Source organism: Chanodichthys erythropterus, chromosome 2, assembly GCF_024489055.1.
Source record: "Chanodichthys erythropterus isolate Z2021 chromosome 2, ASM2448905v1, whole genome shotgun sequence".
NCBI classification, from domain to species: domain Eukaryota; kingdom Metazoa; phylum Chordata; class Actinopteri; order Cypriniformes; family Xenocyprididae; genus Chanodichthys; species Chanodichthys erythropterus.
The window spans coordinates 11,579,413-11,599,563 of NC_090222.1; the positions used below are offsets into that span (position 1 = coordinate 11,579,413).

General features: G+C 35.6%; 1 protein-coding gene across 2 annotated transcripts in view; it reads left to right on the forward strand.

Moving 5' to 3' along the window:
* Window positions 1–302: 302 nt before the first annotated feature.
* Window positions 303–20,151, forward strand: part of snrka (SNF related kinase a) — a 59,909-nt gene continuing 40,060 nt past the window's right edge. The window contains exons 1-2 of one of the 2 annotated variants that reach the window (XM_067401082.1): window positions 303–494; window positions 10,636–11,353. In XM_067401082.1, coding sequence (XP_067257183.1) covers window positions 10,765–11,353 — 589 coding nt within the window. In that variant the 5' untranslated portion in view covers window positions 303–494; window positions 10,636–10,764. Of the gene's footprint in view, window positions 495–3,515; window positions 3,676–10,635; window positions 11,354–20,151 lie in introns of those variants that run through there. The other variant, XM_067401077.1, reaches the window with a different exon arrangement.

Consider the following 20,151-nt stretch of genomic DNA (forward strand, 5'->3'; position numbering starts at 1 on the left):
ACACCCATAATGCACTTCGGTTTTCACGAGTGTGACGTCACCTGACAAAGACCGATACAAAATAGCTTCGCTTTGAGAATAATAATAATTATTATTATTTATTTTTTTTAAATGCAAAACATTCTTGACAATATAAACGCGTCCAGTGACGCACAAGAATGCGGTTGTTTTAATTTTAGAACTACATTTATAACCTAGAAAAGACAACACGTTTCAAACGAATTACTATTTCCGCACCGTTAAATTTACAGATTGGTCAAATATGTCACGTGATATGAAAACGTCCCTAATCTCTTATAAACAAGCATAATCTTGTTGAAAAATGTAGCTGATGGAATTTAATGTATTTTACGATAAATAATGTGTTTATTTAATGTTCTTCCGTCGAGTTCGCGATGATTTAGGCATTTGATGTTTCAGCTTTTTTTTTTTTTCTTTAATGAAAGCGAAATATGCTGGTGAAGAAAGTCATAAGGGACTGGAGCAACATGACGGTGAGTAAATGATGACAGGATTTTCATCAGAAATTCTAGTCACACTTTATATTAGGTGGTATTAACTATGTACTAATATTAAATACTACCCATAAGACCATGTATTACTGTGTTACTACATGCTATTCTGGAAAATTCCTACATTTATTGCTGAGTTTGAGGTATGCTTGGGTTTAAGAGTAAAGGTAGGGTTAAGTTAGGTTTGGTTTTGGGGTAAAGTTTTGGGTTACAGGTAGGGATAAGTTAACAGTGTAACAACAAATGTTAAATGCAAGTATTTTAAATGTAATTACATGTATATTATAAAATGGTGAAGTACACATAAAGTGTGACTGGAATTCTAATTAATCTTGTTACATCTAATATTTATTTTTAATGTGTGTGTTGGTTGCGTTGCATATCCGTGACTGTATACTTAAAAAAAAAAAAAAACATATAGAAACATATTTGTTTATATATATATATATATATATATATATATATATATATATATATATATATATAGGTATATTTTTTCCTAATGAAAGAGTTTTCCGACATAACAGCTCACTTTCAGCTGTTCTTTTTTCTGTGGTTCATAACATTTCTTATAGATTTCTGCTCGTTGTAAAACAGATACAGATAAATTAGCACAGTACCAGTACATTTATTTTACTGCATTAATGAGAGCGACTGCATGTGTGAATTAGTCATACTGTCTCTCTATTAATTGTGAAGCTGTGGGTTGCAAGTATAGTTACTTCAAAAGTAGAAAAAATATATGCTATAACTTTTGAGTTTCAAAGCTACTTTAGTGATAAATCACAGAACAGCTTTGACAATGAGTTTCTGTGCTCCTCTCGCCGTCTCACGTGTTGACTATGAGTTTGAGTTTGCTAACGTGTTGCTTCCATGCCGCTGACTGGATGGGGCAGAGTCATGTGACTACACATCATCCACATCAAGGGGAAAGTGTTAACAGGATTAAAAACCAAAATAACCGACATGGGAAAATTACATCGGTTAGATGTTCTGAATTCCGGTTTCGATTACTTTTCGATTAATCATCCAGCCCAAGTATGTTCTATTCTGAACTGCTCATTGTCTGACTGGCTTGGAAAAGTCAATGAAACGTATGAAATAAGTAATAATGGCACACAGCAAATAGTTTACTAGCATACAGTTAGCAATTTACTATTTGCATAGATGCAGACTGACCCATCCATACAAGTACTTCGGTAAAGTTGGTTTTATATTCGCACATTCGGACTTCTGATAAATTCAGACTTTCCAATAAATGTGCAATAAATTAATGTTTGCGAATTTTAAGCAGCGACATGATATTGACAACCAACGATTGTCAACTTACAACATTTTTCACAGTCGATCAAAATAGGCAAGTATTGTTTTAATGGCATATTTACTTGTGAATGACCACTGAATGTCCAATGAAGTGTGATTAACAAGGCTATTGAATACGGATGTCCGAATGCGCAAATATAAAACCAACTTTACCCAAGTCATACAAGTGCTATGTAAACTAAGAAAATCCTCCCCAAGCACATTAGCGACGAACAAAGATGAGTAAGTTTTTGACACCAGCTGACTTGCTTCAGCTTCGCTCAACACAAGACAAATGTCTTCCACATTGTACGAACAAATGTTCCCAACATTTCCGCTAAGAAAGTAAGCATCCAGACTGCGATTTGTTTTTTCTGCATCTAGTGTAGACGTACGCAATATCAACCGAATAATGGCAGTCGTCTGGATCAGGTACTCAAGGGAAACGTTAAATGTTCTGTGTGAAAAGTTTGCGCCTCAAAGTCTTATTTAAAGGGCCCAGTTATTCCACATCATTGTGATTTTCAGTTTTTGTAAATGTTTTTACTGTTCCGTTTGCGCTAGACTAATAAAAGTACGGTCTGACCGTTTTGACCATAGACAGTAAAAGAAATGGACACAGCGACCCCATTGGAACTCAATTGAGACAAGTGAAGCCCATTTTTAGCGATTTTTAGCACTTCCGTTTCTGACGCGCAGACTCAAACTAAGCTTGATGACGTCAGCAACCTGTCTGACAGATGTAAATCTTCTATTAGCTGTGCGTGCAAACTGTCATCGTTAATCTTGCAGAGACGGCGAGCTTGAGCGGGGAGTTCTTTGGCGTGAGTGAGCAGGAGTAAGTATTCTGATTAATTAGTTTGTATAGTATTTTAAAATGTAACACCAGTACGCCATATTAAGTTAATGCATACTATTGCCTGCGAGCTTCTCCTCCTGTCTGTACGGTAATTTCTCTACTGTGCGACAGAGAGTCGAGTGGTTATGATTCAATCGTTAGCCTATTTTTACAAAAACTGTTTCTACGGGGCCATAATGTAACATAGAAGGTAATGGAGCCCTTTATACATTGTCGTGTATGTTTAGAAATAAATAATGGACAAATGGAGTCTTTAAACGCCTCAGATGTAAAGTTATTCGCTGTCAAAGTGACGCCAAAATGAATGGGAGTCAATGGGATGCTAACGCAAGTGAAGTTCTGCTACAAGATGGCGGCACGCGGCCGACTTCAACTTCCGGTCGACTTCCTTGGGCACTGGTTTTCACAGATCTGTGATTTAAAAATGGCGCCACTGGAAATGCTTCAGGGCTAGACATGCGCAGTTGCATTCTAACGCGTTTGTTATTGTTTATGTCCTTGAAATAGTCGCAATTTCAGTTCGCAGAAAGATTTTTATTTTACAGAAACATTGTTTAAAATGCTATTTTAGCCTTCCTCAAGCAATACTCAGAATTAAACATGTTTACTGTACTTGTTACACCCCATTCTAACATCATTTGGAAGACTGAAGGCTCCATTATGATGATGGAATTTGAAAACAATCTTTTTTACACAAGCGGTAAACTTACGGCCACATAGCGCCCTCTGGTGATGGTATTTTTCAGTGCAGCCCGCCACAATGTGACTCATCCGATGTTTCCGTGCAGTTCAATGGTTTCAGGGCGGAGAGCGAGAAGCGCTGAGAGTCGCACTTCCACCAGCAGCCTTTACACACACTGATCAGCACTAACCTCACACACATACACACACACACACACTCGAGCTGGACTCACACTCAGCCGGGCTTCACCCGTCTTCGGATCTACAGCCGCCGGGGCATTTAGGAGTTTTAAGTGGGTTTAATGTTCGCCCGAGCGAGCGGTAAGTCAAAGCTTTGTGTGATAGTGCATTAGAATGCTAACACGGTTAGCCGGTTAGCATCTGTTTAAGGCACAATAAACGTGCGTTTAAGAAGATCAATTAATCTGGATGTGATTTGACAGCTGCATGCATGCTCTATGGGGGCACATGATGCTAGATCGGCCTTGTTCAAGTTTATCGGGTCATCACAGGCTGTATTAGAAGCGTGTAGCCAGTTAGCTATTATTTATATCCTCTTTCTCTCTATGGATGTATGGAGCTCATAAGGAGCTTATGGGCCAAATCAGGCCTGACATGCATGGGTATATCAGGTCTGCTTTCACATGATGTGTCCATGATCATCACCAGACATGGATGCTTTTCTCTCTTTGCACATGTGGTTTTGCTAGCATTGATGCTAGGAGAGTGTTTAATGATGGACTTTTTTTGGATTTTTTTAATAAGCTTGGTTAATTGCATCTTATCAAGAAGATGGATGCGGTTTTGCATGCTTCTGATGTGAGTGTGCATCTTAGTAACTGTGGTTTGATGCTCTCAGTATTAAAGATTGTATATCCATCCATTGTGATCATATTACTGATCCATTGCTGCTTGTCTGTTTTTATGGAGGTTTCTTTTCGTCTAATAGCTGTGAACACAAAAAGCTTTAATTTGCTGGGTTTCACAAAGCTTTGGGCAACAGTCTTCACTCAGAGTTGTAATTCTTCATCAGTACTTCCATACTTGATTGCAGAGGCATGTAAGAGTTCAGAAGATCAGGTTCAGTGCTGTACTCTGATCAATGTGTCTCATGTCACACTGGAATGTGTAAGGTGTGGAACACGTTCCTTCAGCCTAGTGTACTGTAATCATGTTATGCAACCTGAAAGGTAAAACTGGTCCTGTAACTTCTGGCAATATGATTATGTGCCAATTTGGCAGGGTTGTCTTATACATTGTGGTTAGAATGTATTGTTAATATATAAGAAAATAACCATCTCTTGATGTAAAACTGAGCCCAAGAACATGACTTAGACCATAACCATACAAAGCCTTCTGTATCATATTTGATGCAAGGCCTCTAAATTATTAACATGATCAGAACTCAATCAGAACCTGTTGTACTCAAACTACTACATGCCGTTTGTCATCTGATAGATCATACTTTTTCAGTAAGTAAAAAACCTTTTAGTATAATTCTAAAAAAAAATATTCAGGTTGTGGAACATATCTTTCTGCTGTGAAATCTTTACTGATTTTTTTAAAGTAAATGTCAGAAAAACTTTTATATTGGTATTAGATATTTTTTAATAACATTTATTGAAGTAACTTAGATTTACTTCATAATTTTTTTTTAGATTTAAAATATATTTTTTTTAAATGTAAATATTAGATGTGGTACAGCAGGTTATTTGAGGAATGTTTATTTATATTTCACAGTCATCATTGCATTGCATTGTGTTTTGCCCCGCCATAAAACTAAGCATTTAATTATCATTTGCTGTAAAGACACACACACACACACACACACACACACACATATATATATATATATATATATATATATATATATATATATATATATATATATATATGAGTGAACTGATATGTGTATGCATTTTGTGTAAACGGTCTGATATACAAGTTGCCTTTGAATAAAATTGAGCTGTTTTTCCCCCTCAAGTATGATCTCCATATTCTCAATCTAACATACTATATGGGCCATAAAACTAAAAGCCTATAAAAACCATAAAACATAGATTTTGTTTAAAGTATGTGTAACAATACCCTCATGTTGATTCAATAAATATCACGATACTGAACTCCTGATATATTATTGCGATACTCCAAGACGTATGATAAACAGTTAACAAAAAAATGTACTTTTGATTAAAATGATAAATTTGGTATTGCATTGGGGGTGGAAATTAATAGGCTTGGACTTGTTGCTGGTAACCCAATGCACAGGTCAATGGTGACACCAGAATAAAAATATTCATGATTATGAAGCTGAAAATACAAAATTATTTTAGACGTGTATGCTTGCACTGACTTTATATATGTAAAATAATGTAGGCCACTTTTTACTGGTGACATAAGACAGTTGGCATTATCAGGACCCACAAATATTCCCATTGCATTATTAAACATTATATTCAACATTATATATAGTAGTTTAATGTAGTACTGACACTAAAACTCTGTAAACTGTAAGTAATTTTCATTTTGGGTGAACTATAAACAATACATATTGTTGCATTTTTATATTGCGAATTTGTGATATATTGTTACACCCCTAGTTTAAAGGTTTAATAAACTTTTTTTTTTTTAAAAAGATTATACTTACTATTATTTTATATGTCAGGCTTTACAGGGTTAACTCTGATCTCACCTGTGTAGTGAGAGAGACAATATTACTCAACAGTTACAGTATATTCCAGCCATTGAACAGTCATTCACTGACAGATTGTTGGCTGATATGCTTGTATATCAGGAATTCTCCAAAAAGGTGGAGCTGTTGGTGTGTAATTGCGAAAGGACTGTAAATGTATTCTGATTTAGCGTTTCGCATTGGAACATTCAAGTAGGGGTTGACTGTTCTGCTAGGGTCATTTGAATCCATTAGGACTGCGTGGTAATTGGTAGCCATCCAGTATTCGGCATTACAACGGGATATGATTTATTTAAGCTTTGCTGTAGGCTGCTCAATAGGCAAGCTGAAATCTGAAATGCTATTTATGCTGATCTCCCACTTTGGTTGTGTACAAAAGGATTTGGAGCATCTGGGACGCCTTGTTTGGAAGAAGTCCAGAATTTATAAATGCATACTAATATTATCCTTAGAAATTCTCACCACTTCAATATGGGCTTTGGTGTCAATATCAGTGATTATCAGCTGTTTATGATGACAACATAATAATCAGTAGTGCAGGGTCCTGAACAATGATCCAGATCCTTGAACAATTGCTCCTCTTAAACCATAACAAGCTCTGTTTTATGAAAAGAGAAGGACATTTCTTTCAATTCAACAAAAGATGGTGTAGTGGCCTGTAGTGTTCATTGTTAATGAACCAAGCTATTATTTGTGTGCTATGAAAGCACTATGCAAATGTAATGAAACTGCAGGCTAATTAATGGTGTTTGCTAAGGCAAACATGCTGCTGCTTCTCATACTTGGGGTTAGGGATCTGAATGAATCTATAACTTTATGAATTAAAGGTATAGTTCACCCAAAAATGAAAATTACGCTAAATACAGGTGTACAGGCTTGTCACTTTCGACCACTTCTAGAGGTAGTCGAAAACACATTTGACCGAATTACTTTCGTAGTGTCGATGCTCATGTGGTTTAATGCATTTGAACAGCCACAAAAGACCTATGGGAAGCGTGCAAGCCAGACTGCTGCTCTCCATGTTTTTCTGTCGTCTCCGGTCACTTTCACAGGTAAATTGCGCAAGCTTATTTTGTTCATTAGATCGAAAGATCTGAAAAAGCCCATAGATTTCCTGCACATAGACTCTCCCTTAGAATAAATAATAATATTAGCTCCTTAGATCCTGTTTAGTCATGAGATAAAAAATAACTGTCAGGACAGATCATAAAACTAAGTGCTTAGAGCTATTTTCTATTTAAAAATCTGTAAATATATATGTAAAAAGTCACTGACTGATTGAAAAGCTAAAAAGTAACACATTAAAGGATTAGTTCATTTTAAAATGAAAATTAGGTGTATATGGCTTTCTTCTTTCTGATGGACACAATCTGAGTTATATTAATAAATATCTTGACGCATCCAAGCTTTATAATGGCAGTAAATGGGACCAACGAGTTTGAAGCTCAAGTAAGTGCATCCATCCATCATAAATGTACTCCACACAGCTCCGGGAAGTTAATAAAGGCCTTCTAAAGCAAAGTGATGTGTTTGTGTAAGAAAAATATCCACATTTAACAAGTTCTAAAGTAAAATATCTAGCTTCTGCCAGACTGCCCTCTGTATTCAACTTACGAAACAAGCATAACTGATGTTGCGTAAGCTTTTTTGAACTGCAGCAGGCGTTACACTTTCTTTATAAGTATGGAGTACGTTTATGATGGATGAAACTCAATGAAGTTGTGAAATACCCTGAATTATATGCCACGAACTTCAGAATCTTTAAAGACAAGATACGGAAATCGGCGTAAAGGAATATTGCTGATGTTTTCATATTTTTTTAGGTGAGATTCTCAATTAATGCACAAATGATCAGTGACTGAAGCAATGTTTGTATTTATCTTAATTTCATAGTGTCCTTAAAGGTGCTCTAAGTGATGGCCAAAACATTTTTTGTCACATACAGCAAACATCTCCTCACTATCCGCTAGCTGCCTGTCCCCTGAACACACTGTAAAAAACGCGGTCTCTGTAGTCGCCACAAGTTCCGAAAATGGCAATAAAAACAAACTGGTGCAGCCTGGACCACGAATCATAATAAACATGCTCCAGCCAATAACAGACAAGAATGATTTTAAATGCGAGTTCATGGCTGTTTCAGGAAGCACGGAGGGGAGGGGGAGGAGGAGGAGGAGGAGGAGGAGGAGGGAGGGTCTAGCTAGCCTTTGTTTTGTTTGACAACACTTCGAACGTCAGCAGGAAGTTACTCCACCCAGGATCACTTAAGCCGCGTTTCCACCGAAATTAAACGGAACAATTGTACCAGGAACTTTTCTCCCAGGAACTTTTTGTCCCCCCCAGACCTGTTGCCTTCTGCGTTTCCACACGGTCTAAAGTACCGTGAAAATTAGGCTAATTTGTCCGGTGACGTAGTACTGCGCGCGACTGTTTCTTTCTGTCAGTGACGGACCACTCGTTTCGTCTGGAAAAACATGGTGTAAAAAAGTTAGATTGATTTTTTTTTTTTTTTTTTTTTTTTTACTACAACAACTTTAAGACGATATCATTTAGATGTGATCGGATTCCGGCATGGCTTCCAACAATGAGTCGACCAATCAAATGCGGCGTGAATCTGACCAATCAGCATGTTCAGCGCCTAGTCCCACCCCCGAAAGTTCCTGAACTTTGAAAAAGTACCACTTCACCATCAGGGACTGTTCTGAGGGGGAAATTTTACCCGGAACTTTATTTAGTTCCTGGTTCCTGCGGTGGAAACACACCAAGTACCAGCCCAAAGTCCCTAGTTCCTGGGTAAAGTTCCTGCGGTGGAAACGGGGCTTAAGAGCACCTTATAACAGTATTGTTAACCACAAACTGACAATAGAATGTGTGCGTCCAGTGTGCGATGCATCTAGTACAACTCACAGGCAATGTGACGTGGTGCTGCGCTTCTTGCCCGGTGTGCGACCGCCTTTACACTTTACATAGAAAAAGTGGTAGTAAATGCAAATAATAGACACCCCAAAACTTAATATCCAGATTATTTGACACAGTATCAGATTTTGTTTTTCGTCCAGTGTAGAGCTGCTTGATTCTGGATGAATTCAGAATCTCAATTTTTTTTTAAAACAAATAATAGATAACTAAACAGAACATGTAGGCTAATTTACTAAAGGTTCTGACAAAACTTAGTGTAATAATGTCATTTAATTTCATCGCTACCGTAGACATCAGTGTTTACATTTGAAATATAATCTACAATAGTACTTCTGTGATTATTTAAATTATTGTAACCGAAATAATGAAACCGTGTGTCTGAAAAGACTTTGTGAAGCTGTTTCATGTATTATATGTACTTTTATTGTGGCGATTACACAAGTAAGTAGTTCTTAGGTTCAGTAAAATCACTTGTTTGGAGGGTTTTTTGGACCCTTGGTTAATTATGTTTCGAAATAAAAGTCTAGCCTACTTTATCCATTAATCCATTAATCCATTGCAAGGCTTCAAGACATTAATACATTTAGAATATGTAACTACGGCATGCTCACTTCATTTGTCTGTTGCACGTTTTGCATATAAGCCACAAGCGCCTCAAAACTGCGCACTGTAATGATGACCTTGCTTAATCGATCATTTCAACCAATCATTTCAATCGACTTCATCTCTTCCTGATGAGTGACATGATTTTAGGAGATAAGGAGAATGTATAGGATGCTGAGTGTGAACATGTGAAAGTTGTGGCAGCTCTCGAGGCAGTCAACTCCAGCACTGGCCTGAGGTTAATGCCACTAAAATTGAATCAGCCCTTTTAGGAGGCAGCCTCTTCTGGAGCACCAGCTTACTTGCCAGACTTGTGGCTTTTATTTTTTCACTAACGAGAGGAAATCAATACAAATCTATGATGGTCCATGTTGAAGGCCTGTGGCAGTGGAACCACTCTGTAGCTTTGCATGATGGGATTACTCTGATTTTGACTCTGGTCAAATCTGCTGTTGGACTATATGAACACATGAATCCTTTATTATTTGAAGCTAGAATAAAGAGTTAAAATTGATTTTTAAACTTAAAAGTTAATATTGTTTATTATGTGGTTCTTAGAAATGCTCGATTGGATAATTTGTATATTTGAACTTTATACAGTTTAACAAGCATGACCAGTAGACTGTACAATCCTTACATAACATATCATTTTAGAAAAGCCTTTACTTTTAATGTTGAATTCTATTTCATCATTAATAATTTATCTTTTTTTATATGTATTAATATATAAAACTAAAGACATTTTTAATAATAATAATTTGTTACATTTATATAAAAGTCCAAAAGTTTAAAGTTGTCTTTTTATATTCCTTTTTTTATGTATATTCACCACAATATTTACAGATGGAAAAACAGTGGAAAAACCTTATTTAAAATGGCTACCCATGGGCTAAAATTGGTTAATGTAATGACAGTGAGAAAACCATTGGGCCACATAGAGCTTTAAGGTCTTAAATGTAACATCAGCATGCAAGATTATAAACATTATATAATAATTATTGCTGTTATCAATTTATGACTGATTGTGTACTTATGACTAATTTTTGTACTGGTATATCTCTGATTTACAGGAACCTGCCATCATGGTATTGCCGTTAGCAGCCAGTGTGCTAAAGTGAGCTGGATTTTCCCTCCGGTTTAAGCCCCACCCCTCCCCCGGGGGCCACACCCCCCTCCATCCCACCGGAGGACCAGCAATCATGGCAGGAATCAAGCGTGGGTACGACGGAAAGATCGCTGGACTGTACGACCTAGACAAGACGCTCGGCCGTGGCCATTTCGCCGTGGTCAAACTAGCGCGTCATGTCTTCACCGGCGAAAAAGTGGCAGTCAAGGTTATTGACAAGACCAAGCTTGACACGGTCGCAACTGGTCACCTCTTCCAGGAGGTCCGCTGTATGAAACTGGTCCAGCACCCCAACATCGTTCGGCTCTATGAGGTCATCGACACACAGACTAAGCTCTACCTGATCTTGGAGCTTGGCGATGGTGGTGACATGTTTGATTACATCATGAAGCACGAGGAGGGATTGAACGAGGAGCTGGCAAAGAAATATTTCGCCCAGATCGTGCACGCCATCTCGTACTGTCACCGGTTGCATGTGGTTCACCGTGACCTGAAGCCTGAGAATGTGGTGTTCTTTGAGAAACAAGGCCTGGTCAAGCTCACCGACTTTGGCTTCAGTAATAAGTTTCAGCCAGGAAAGAAGCTGACCACCAGCTGTGGCTCGCTGGCTTATTCTGCCCCTGAGATCCTGCTGGGAGATGAGTATGATGCACCTGCTGTTGGTAAGTTCCTGTGTAACTCTGGAGTGTAAATTACTGAGCTGAGTTGCTATCCATAGTACAAAACAAAGATTCGGTTTGCTTTGGGCATTTATTAAAGCAGTTTATTTCCTTATTATTATTTTAGTCTTTCTGTTTTAGCATTACACTGATTTTTGTCATGTGCAAAGATGTTGTGTGGCACAACGTTTTTGAATAGTTGAGAGAACTTTTACCCCATAATAAAATTAATTGTAATCAGGCTTATTATTGTTAAAGGTGCCCTAGAACCCCTTTTCAAAAGATGTAATATAAGTCTAAGGTGTCCCCTGAACATGTCTGTAAAGTTTCAGCTCAAAATACCCCATAGATTTTTTTTTTTTTATTATTAATTTTTTGGTCCCACTTTATATTAAGTGGCCTTAACTACTATGTACTTACATCAAAAAATAAGTACAATGTACATATTGAATTGCTAAACACTTTTGCAGCTATTGAGGTGGGATATGGGTATGGTTAGGGAAAGCTTTGGTGGTATGGGTAGGTTTAAGGGTAGGGGTAAGGGGTAAGGGTTAAGGGACGGGTCAACAGTGTAATTATAAATGTAATTACATAAATTAATTACAGATGTAATTACATGCAGGTGTTTTTAAAATATAAGTACAATGTAAAAACATGTATGTACACAATAAGTGCATTGTATCAAATGATTAATTTAAATGTAAGTACATAGTAGTTAAGGCCACTTAATATAAAGTGGGTCCAATTTTTTGAACTGCCTATTTTGAGCCATTATTACATGCACCGATTAAGCGTGCGGCCCCTTTAAATCTCCCACTCCCCCGCCCCCGCAAGCTTTCAACTGACTTAAACAGCAAACACAAAGTTCACACAGCTAATATAACCCTCAAAATGGATCTTTACAAAGTGTTCATCATGCATACATCGATTCCTGTTAGTAATAGTATTTATTTGGATGTTTGCATTTGATTCTGAATGAGTTTAAGGCTGTGCTCACTGTATGTCATTTCCATGTACTGAACTCTTGTTATTTAACTATGCCAAGATAAATTCAATTTTTCATTCGATGGCACCTTTAACTAAAACCAAAACTTATTTTATTTTAGCTAGTTGCCATTTTTCATTTTTCGTTTAAGTTAAAGTATGCTATAAACCTGAACAAGTTGTCAAAACTCAAAATAATTGAGGCAATCGGTTACAAGATTTTCAAAAATTCAAGAAGTTCAAAAATTAGAAGTTTAAGCAAGCAGAACTGGAAGTTTGTTATTCTGTACTCATAAATTTTAATTGTTCTTAAATTGAAATATTTAAATAAAGTAATACATATATTTAACTTAAGATCATCATGTAATCTCAAAGTAAACATTTTTAGCTAGCTATAACAAGCTAATTCAGAAAATGCCAACTTGTTAATTTGCTAACATTGTTAGCAATAGCATAGTATAACACTTGCTGAATGTGTACAGCACTATAAAACATTTAACATACCTGCTCTCAAACCAGGCCACATGCACCACTTGTCACCATGATAGTAACTTTCCAAAAACCAACATTAACAGAAACTCTTCTAAATTAACATAACAAAACATGAATCATTGCTAAATCTCCCACTTAACATTAATCTTGCGCAAAAAACAAGATATAACACTTAATTTTAGCATTTACTTTCCCTTTCGAAGCATGCTGGGAAATAGAAATCCCAGCCTAGTTTCAGTTGAACGTAAGTTGGTCTAAATTTAAAAGAATTAAGTTCATAAAACTCAAAACAATGAAACGGTTCATTTACTTAAAATATGTCAGTTCTTTGAACTCCAAGGAAAAAAAGTGCTGAATACTCATAAAAGTTAATTTGACTGAACAAATTAGTTTAATTTAAGTTTGTCCTACTCAAACGAATTAGTTATTTTGAGCGACCACATTTTTATGCCGAACATTCGTGTTGGTGTAAGGCTTTAACACCTCTTTAACCTCTTTATCAGAAAACACTATACTAAAATGAACCAAAACATAATAAAAACTATGGCTGCATGATTAATCGTATTTTAGTTGTGATAAAGATTTCTGCTTCTCACGATTAATTAAAAATAACCGTTTTGGTATTTGCTCGCTATTTATATTGAAAATCCTTTTTTTTTTTTTTTTTTTTTTTTTGATATTTGTGATATCTTGCAGTCGTAACAAGTGTTCATGCTTGGGGTTGCCAGATGTCAAGAGAATAAATCCCCCAAACAGAGCTTTTCTCTTAAAAGGATACATTTCTGCCCAGTGTTTTACTTAATCTTTGCAATCTGGAAACCATGCGCACGCACTCTCTACACTGCGGAAAAAGCACTGATGGTCTGAAAACCTGAAAAGCATGTTTGAGTTTTGCAATCTCTATTGCGATATTCTGCTCAAATGAAAGTGTCATACATCCAGTCTGTGCTCTGTCACAAGCTGCTTGTGCTGTGTGTATGACTAAATCTGCCATCATACCTTCGGTGATGAACTGTAATAAATCCAAACATGGATCTCCACCATATGAAACAAAAATGTGTCGCTTAGAGTATATATTGAAAAAGACAAATTACGAAGGGCTCACCAAAATCATGCAAATTGATTTACCGTTTGATAAAGCTGGTTAAATGAAGTTTATGTGCCACCTACAGGCCTATTAGGTGAAGTGTAGGCTGTAAGGTAAAGAACATGCAAAATCACATTTATTACGTTACCCCATTTGATAATTATGCAATATATATATGAGCACTGTGAAAAAGCGCAGGCTGTCACATGATTTTCATTAAGCACCACCTTCTGTCAGAGAGTGAATTTGCTTTTTTCAATCAGGCTGTCCGCTGTATGTGAAATTTGGACCAAATTTTTATGCCGAACATTCGTGTTGGTGTGAGGCTTGTACAATTAGCAGAGCTGATTTTCCAGCATTGGTTCCTGACCTCTAAGCAGACAAATGGCATGTAAATAGTGTCAAGAGTGTTTCTAACATGCATACATTTGCAACATATTCTATTGATTTTATTATCTGTCGCTGTAAGGCATCTATGTACTGCTGTCAAAAACACGGCTTAACCTCTTTATCAGAAAACATGTCAGAACAACCCCCCTTAACCCTAGATACTACAAACGTGGCTCTTCTTGTCAGTTATGATGAGAAACTGTAATTTGACCTTCAAGTTCTGGATTATTAGGTCGTGGATTCCTGAAGTGCATTGGCAGAATGCTTTCATTATTGTCGTGTTGGCTTCTTGAGATAATGAACATGTGCATGCAAGTTGATGCAGGTTGAGACCTAACCTTTCCAAGGGTAAGAGGTGGTAGAGGTGTTAGGCATGTCGGGGCATGCAAAACTAATCCTTACACTGGCCAATACAGGGAGGAAAAGGAGAATGTCCTTTCTATTTTGCACTTGATATGAAATATTAAAATCAGATAATGCCTTATTTAATGAATTACTGCAGCCATGATCCTTAGAAAACTGTGCAACAATTTTGGCAACACTTTACAATAAGGTTAATTTGTTAACATTAGTTAACATGAACTAATAATGAACAATACTTCTACAGCATATATTAATCTGTTAATGTTAATTTCAGAATTTAGTAATACATTATTAAAATCAAAAGTTGTATTTGTTAACATTAGTTAATGCACTGTGAACTAACATGAACAAACTACGAACTGCTGTATTTTTATTAACTTTTTATGTTATCAAATGTATTGATCATGGTTAGTTCATGTTAGTTAATACATTAATTTAACAAAATAAAATACTACAATTTCAAAAACATAGCACTGATCAGTACCATATCTATTTTATATATATATATATATATATATATATATATATATATATATATATATATATATATATATATATATATATATATATTAATTGCATGCTCATTTCTCCTATTTTTTAATTTAGAATATGTTTAACATTCACTTGAATCTCTTTAATCTTCAAAAACATTATTTTTTTAAAGTAATAAATTAATACATTTTTACTAATAAAAAATGCTACATATGTAGCAAATTTCAAAATGAATATCCATTTTTTTGTACTTTGGGTTACACTTTATTTTTAGTGTCCCTGTTATAGTGGAATTATACATTTAAATACTAAGTAATATTAATTAACTACATGTACTTACTATACAGTTAGGATTAGAGTTTGGTTTAGGGTTGCTTACATGTAATTATGCATAATTTATAGTTATTACCGTAGTAACTATATGCAACGTGTATTAAGGACATTGTAAAATAAACTTTTAATGTATTTTGTATTGTTGGCGTGCCTAATTTCACTTGTAGCTATCAAAACAAGTTTTTAATGTTTTATTTTAATTTATTTGGACAAAATGTCAAGTTGTAGGCCATTTGAAGATGTTTACTGGTTATCTGCCATAACATAAAAAAATAATAATTATAAGTATCAACTTGTCTGTATAGAGCACAATTGTAAAATTGGTGTATCTCTAATAATAAACCTAATAAAAGAGGTGTGTTTTTAAGCTTTAATTTAAATATGTATGTTGCAGTGTTATTCCAGTGCAGATAGCTCTTGGTTAAGCTCTGTACACATTTGTACAGTAACTGACACAACACTGCAATCATATAGACATCATCTTTGGTTAATTGTATTTCCAGCCCTTATACAGGTAGGTGGGGGGACAGTTAATCCGCTCTTTGTTTGAGCTGAGCTTCCCTGCCGGAGTCCTGATTAAACACTCTTTATTGACACTGTCAGTGTGATCAAATAGATATTGTGCTCTGATGCCGGTGGCTTCCCTGCTGAGGTGATTTCTGGTTTCGCTTCCTAATCGATAATAATTTGTCCAGTGTTTGGCTGGGAAACCTGTTTAATACCTCATTGTGCTCCTGGAAAGATGCACCTCTGTGAAACCGAGACAGACCCTGGAGCAGGGTATATTTTGGATTCTAACTGACAGGCCCTGTCAGCACTAAATATTTGTGTTCATTTCTTGCACAGTTCATACTGTGGCCACATTCCCACAGCAACAGAATTAAGGTGTCCTTAAAGCTGCTTTTTGGGCCAAAAAATATCCAAAATCAAATTTCGAGCAAGTACTTAACCAGCCAGTGTTCAAAACTATCTCCTTACCGTAGCCCAATTCACAACAGTTAGCTTGTAATAATGTTTTATAATAAGCGCGGTACTGTTGGGTTTCTCTAGGAAATTCCAGCATGCAACTGTTCGTCTTTGTCATTACATCACATCTGTAAACAGAAAGGAGTCGTCCCAGCTAATAGGCTTTTTTTTTTTTTTTTTTTTTTTATTAATTAATTTATTACAATTGGAAATCAACCAGAAACAAACTTAAGTATATTTTTATTTTTCAAATTCTTGACCTTGATCTTTATTTTTGATCTGCAGTGATCTGACTTTATTTTAAGTCTAATTTGGTTGACACTAACAATAGAGTGTAATATTTGTCTAGCACTGTCTGTGTTTAGCCAGTTTTGAAATCAGCAGCCTCAGGCACAGACTATATGATTATTAGGCTAGCATGCATTTATATTTATATGATTTCATGAAATGACAGGGATTTTATACAAGGCACAGTGTGATAGACCTTCCTCTAACAAACAGATCACAGCTTTTGTCTTACTGGCCCTTTTTGAGATTACAAAAGTATGTAAAAAGCAGCACATGGAAAATTATGTCCTTAGATGCTGTTAATTAAATAAATGTCGTCATCATGTGATGGCAAAATAGAAGCTTCTTTGCATCAACATTATGTCCTTGTAATCTTAAATATTTATTATTTATAGCAAAGCTCAAATTTTCCATGTTTTTCTTAGGCTCTCGAGTGTTGACGTTTGTTCGATTTGTTGTATGATAATCTAAACACTGGAAGCACAAGCTGAATTCCATGACCATGAACACTGATGTCTGTAAATTTAGTCTTTACTGTGGTTGGTTGGTTTATTGGCGCCATAACAGTAGAGTTTGCAAAGCTTTTGGTTTTTGAATGTAACATTCCTGCATTATTCTGCCTTCAAAATCAAGATTTATCAACAGGACTGAACAAGCCAACTAGATATTCATGCGAACTACAAATTCCTGCAAGCATTAAAAAAGAAAAAAAGTGCACCAGCATTTGTTCCGATAAGAAAAATGTCTCCATTTTACAAGTTCAGAACACCTTGAAAGTGGCCTTGTTTGTGTATAGCCACATCCATCTAGAACCCTGTCCATTCAGTCATCTGAAACCCTCACCAAAGGCAAATGTGTACACACTGCAGGACACGCACACATACAAAAAGACTGATGGTTGAAGTGCAGCTTGTGTGTGAATGTTCTCAGCTTTCTTCCACACTTCCAACAGAGTCCCTCAGCTCAAGTTGACAGCTCAGGTTCACCTCCTAGAGCATCTCACGCCTGCTATAAATGACTTTATCTGAAGTTAACTTTCATCAGAGCATCATGAAATGGCACTTACACTATAGTTATTGCTTTTTTTAAATGCTTTCAGGTAGGCACGTGACGGTATCACATTTTCATGTTGCGATAATTGCTGAAGCTTTTATCACAGTATACGGTATTATCACGATATTGAAATAAGTTTTTAACTTATTGCAAACAAAAAAAGTGGTGTCATAGTATAACAGCTTTAAGAACTCTTTTTCTTATGACAAAAAGAACTCTGAACATTTAAATAAAATGGTGCTATACACAAAAGAATATAAAGTAAAATGTAAGTATTATAAAGAACAACAGGTAACACTTTACAATAAGGTCTCATTATTTAACGTTAGATTAACTAAGATTAAGAATGAGCGATAGCTACATTTGTTACATAAAGTATTATTTTTTTGTTAATTAAAAAATACAACTGATCATTGTTAGTTTTAGCTCAGGTCCATTAACTAATAGTTAAAACGTTTGATTTCAGTAATCTTATTAAATATTAACAAATAAATTAACATGAACTAAGATTAATAAATGCTTTATAAGTATTTTTCATTGTCAGTTTGGTAATGATGAATTAATATGTTAACTAATGAAGCCTTATGTCACTTAGTGTTACTGAACAATAACAAATAATCAGAACTTTTTCAGTCATAGCATGTTGTAGACCAGCTTAATATATAAAAATGTTTAAGTTTGAAAATAAATAGCCTATTAAGTCTTTAAGTATTAAAGGGTTAATTCACCCAAAAATGAAAATAATGTAATTTATTACTCACCCTCATGCCGTTCCACACCCGTAAGACCTTCGTTAATCTTCAGAACACAAATTAAGATATTTTTGTTCAAATCCGATGGCTCAGTGAGGCCTGCATAGCCAGCAATGACATTTCCTCTCTCAAGATCCATAAATGTACTAAAAACATATTTAAATCAGTTCATGTGAGTACAGTGTTATATATAATATTATAAAGCAACAAGAATATTTTTGGTGCACCAAAAAAAAAAAAAAAACAAGATAACTTATATAGTGATGGCCAATTTCACAACACTGCTTCGGAGTGTTATGAATCTTTTGTTTTGAATCAGCAGTTCAGAGCACCATAGTCATGTGATTTCAGCAGTTTGGTGGTTTGACACGCAATCCGAATCATGATTCGACACATAACGCTCTGAAGCTTACTGAAGCACTTTAAGACTCCAATATACTGACACACCTGTTTGGTTTACATTTACTCAAGATATAACCAACTGTGTTTATGAGGATCCTTGCCAAGGCATTTTGACAATTGTGTTTGTATTTGTCCATTCAAGTGCAAGATGATGCGTAAAGGCCCATTTACACCAAGAATGTAGAGAATGAATGAAGAATGAACTATAATTTAAAAGTAATTCTAAATATAAAAGAATAGCACTGTCCACATCACAGCTATAACAATGTAGCGAAACTATATCGTTGGATCACTTTCAGAATTATTTTTTTCCAGCTGTTGAAAGATAAAACACTGACAGCCAATCAGAATCCATTCGAATTTAAGGGCTTGCGCATTTAAAATGGCAGATGAAGTTAATCGCCGAGATCCAGAATAATTCACCACTGTCTGACAAGTCAAACCCCCTAGGATACTCTGAAGAAAATGGATATATGGAAAACTATCGGTCATAACCTCGCAAATAAATGGTCAGAAGTTTTAACGATGAGAGCCAGGCTAGCAAACAGTGTAACATAAAATTACCTCGGGTATCCAGCGCTAGTTTTGACAACATTGTCTTGCTTCCTTTGAAGTTGAAGTGAAAAAGACTAGTTGTTGTTTTTATTCCACTATATTGACTTTGTCAGTTAAATTTACTGTTAGATTAGATCGATTACACTAGCTATTCACTTGAAACGTAGCATGCTGAGGACATCTGCTGGTTAAAGCTGTGTAAATGCAACAAGAACAGCAAAAACATGTTGTACATACTTTTTTAAACTGCAGTACGTGAGCTTAGAATAAACAGACCGTTATCATTTGTTGGTGTGGACACAAATACAGTTAACGTTATAGCTAATTATATAAAAACTAATTTTCCTTCCCACATTGTAAGAAAAATACAGAGATCTAATGTGCATGTATATGACAGGATTGGATGGCTTTTAATGGCTTCACAATATCATGAAGTATGTTAGTACATTAATTTTTACAAAATGCAACAGGGGTCTCTTCACAGTCTCCTAATTTTTACTAAAAGGTGCTTGGATTAAGGGGGGAAAAAATAAAAAATCCCTGGTATAGATGTATATAATCTAAATTCTACATGTGTAGGTCAAAAGTACCAGTACTTTGCCAATACTAAACTTGATATACCAGAAACTTGAAATACCAGTCTT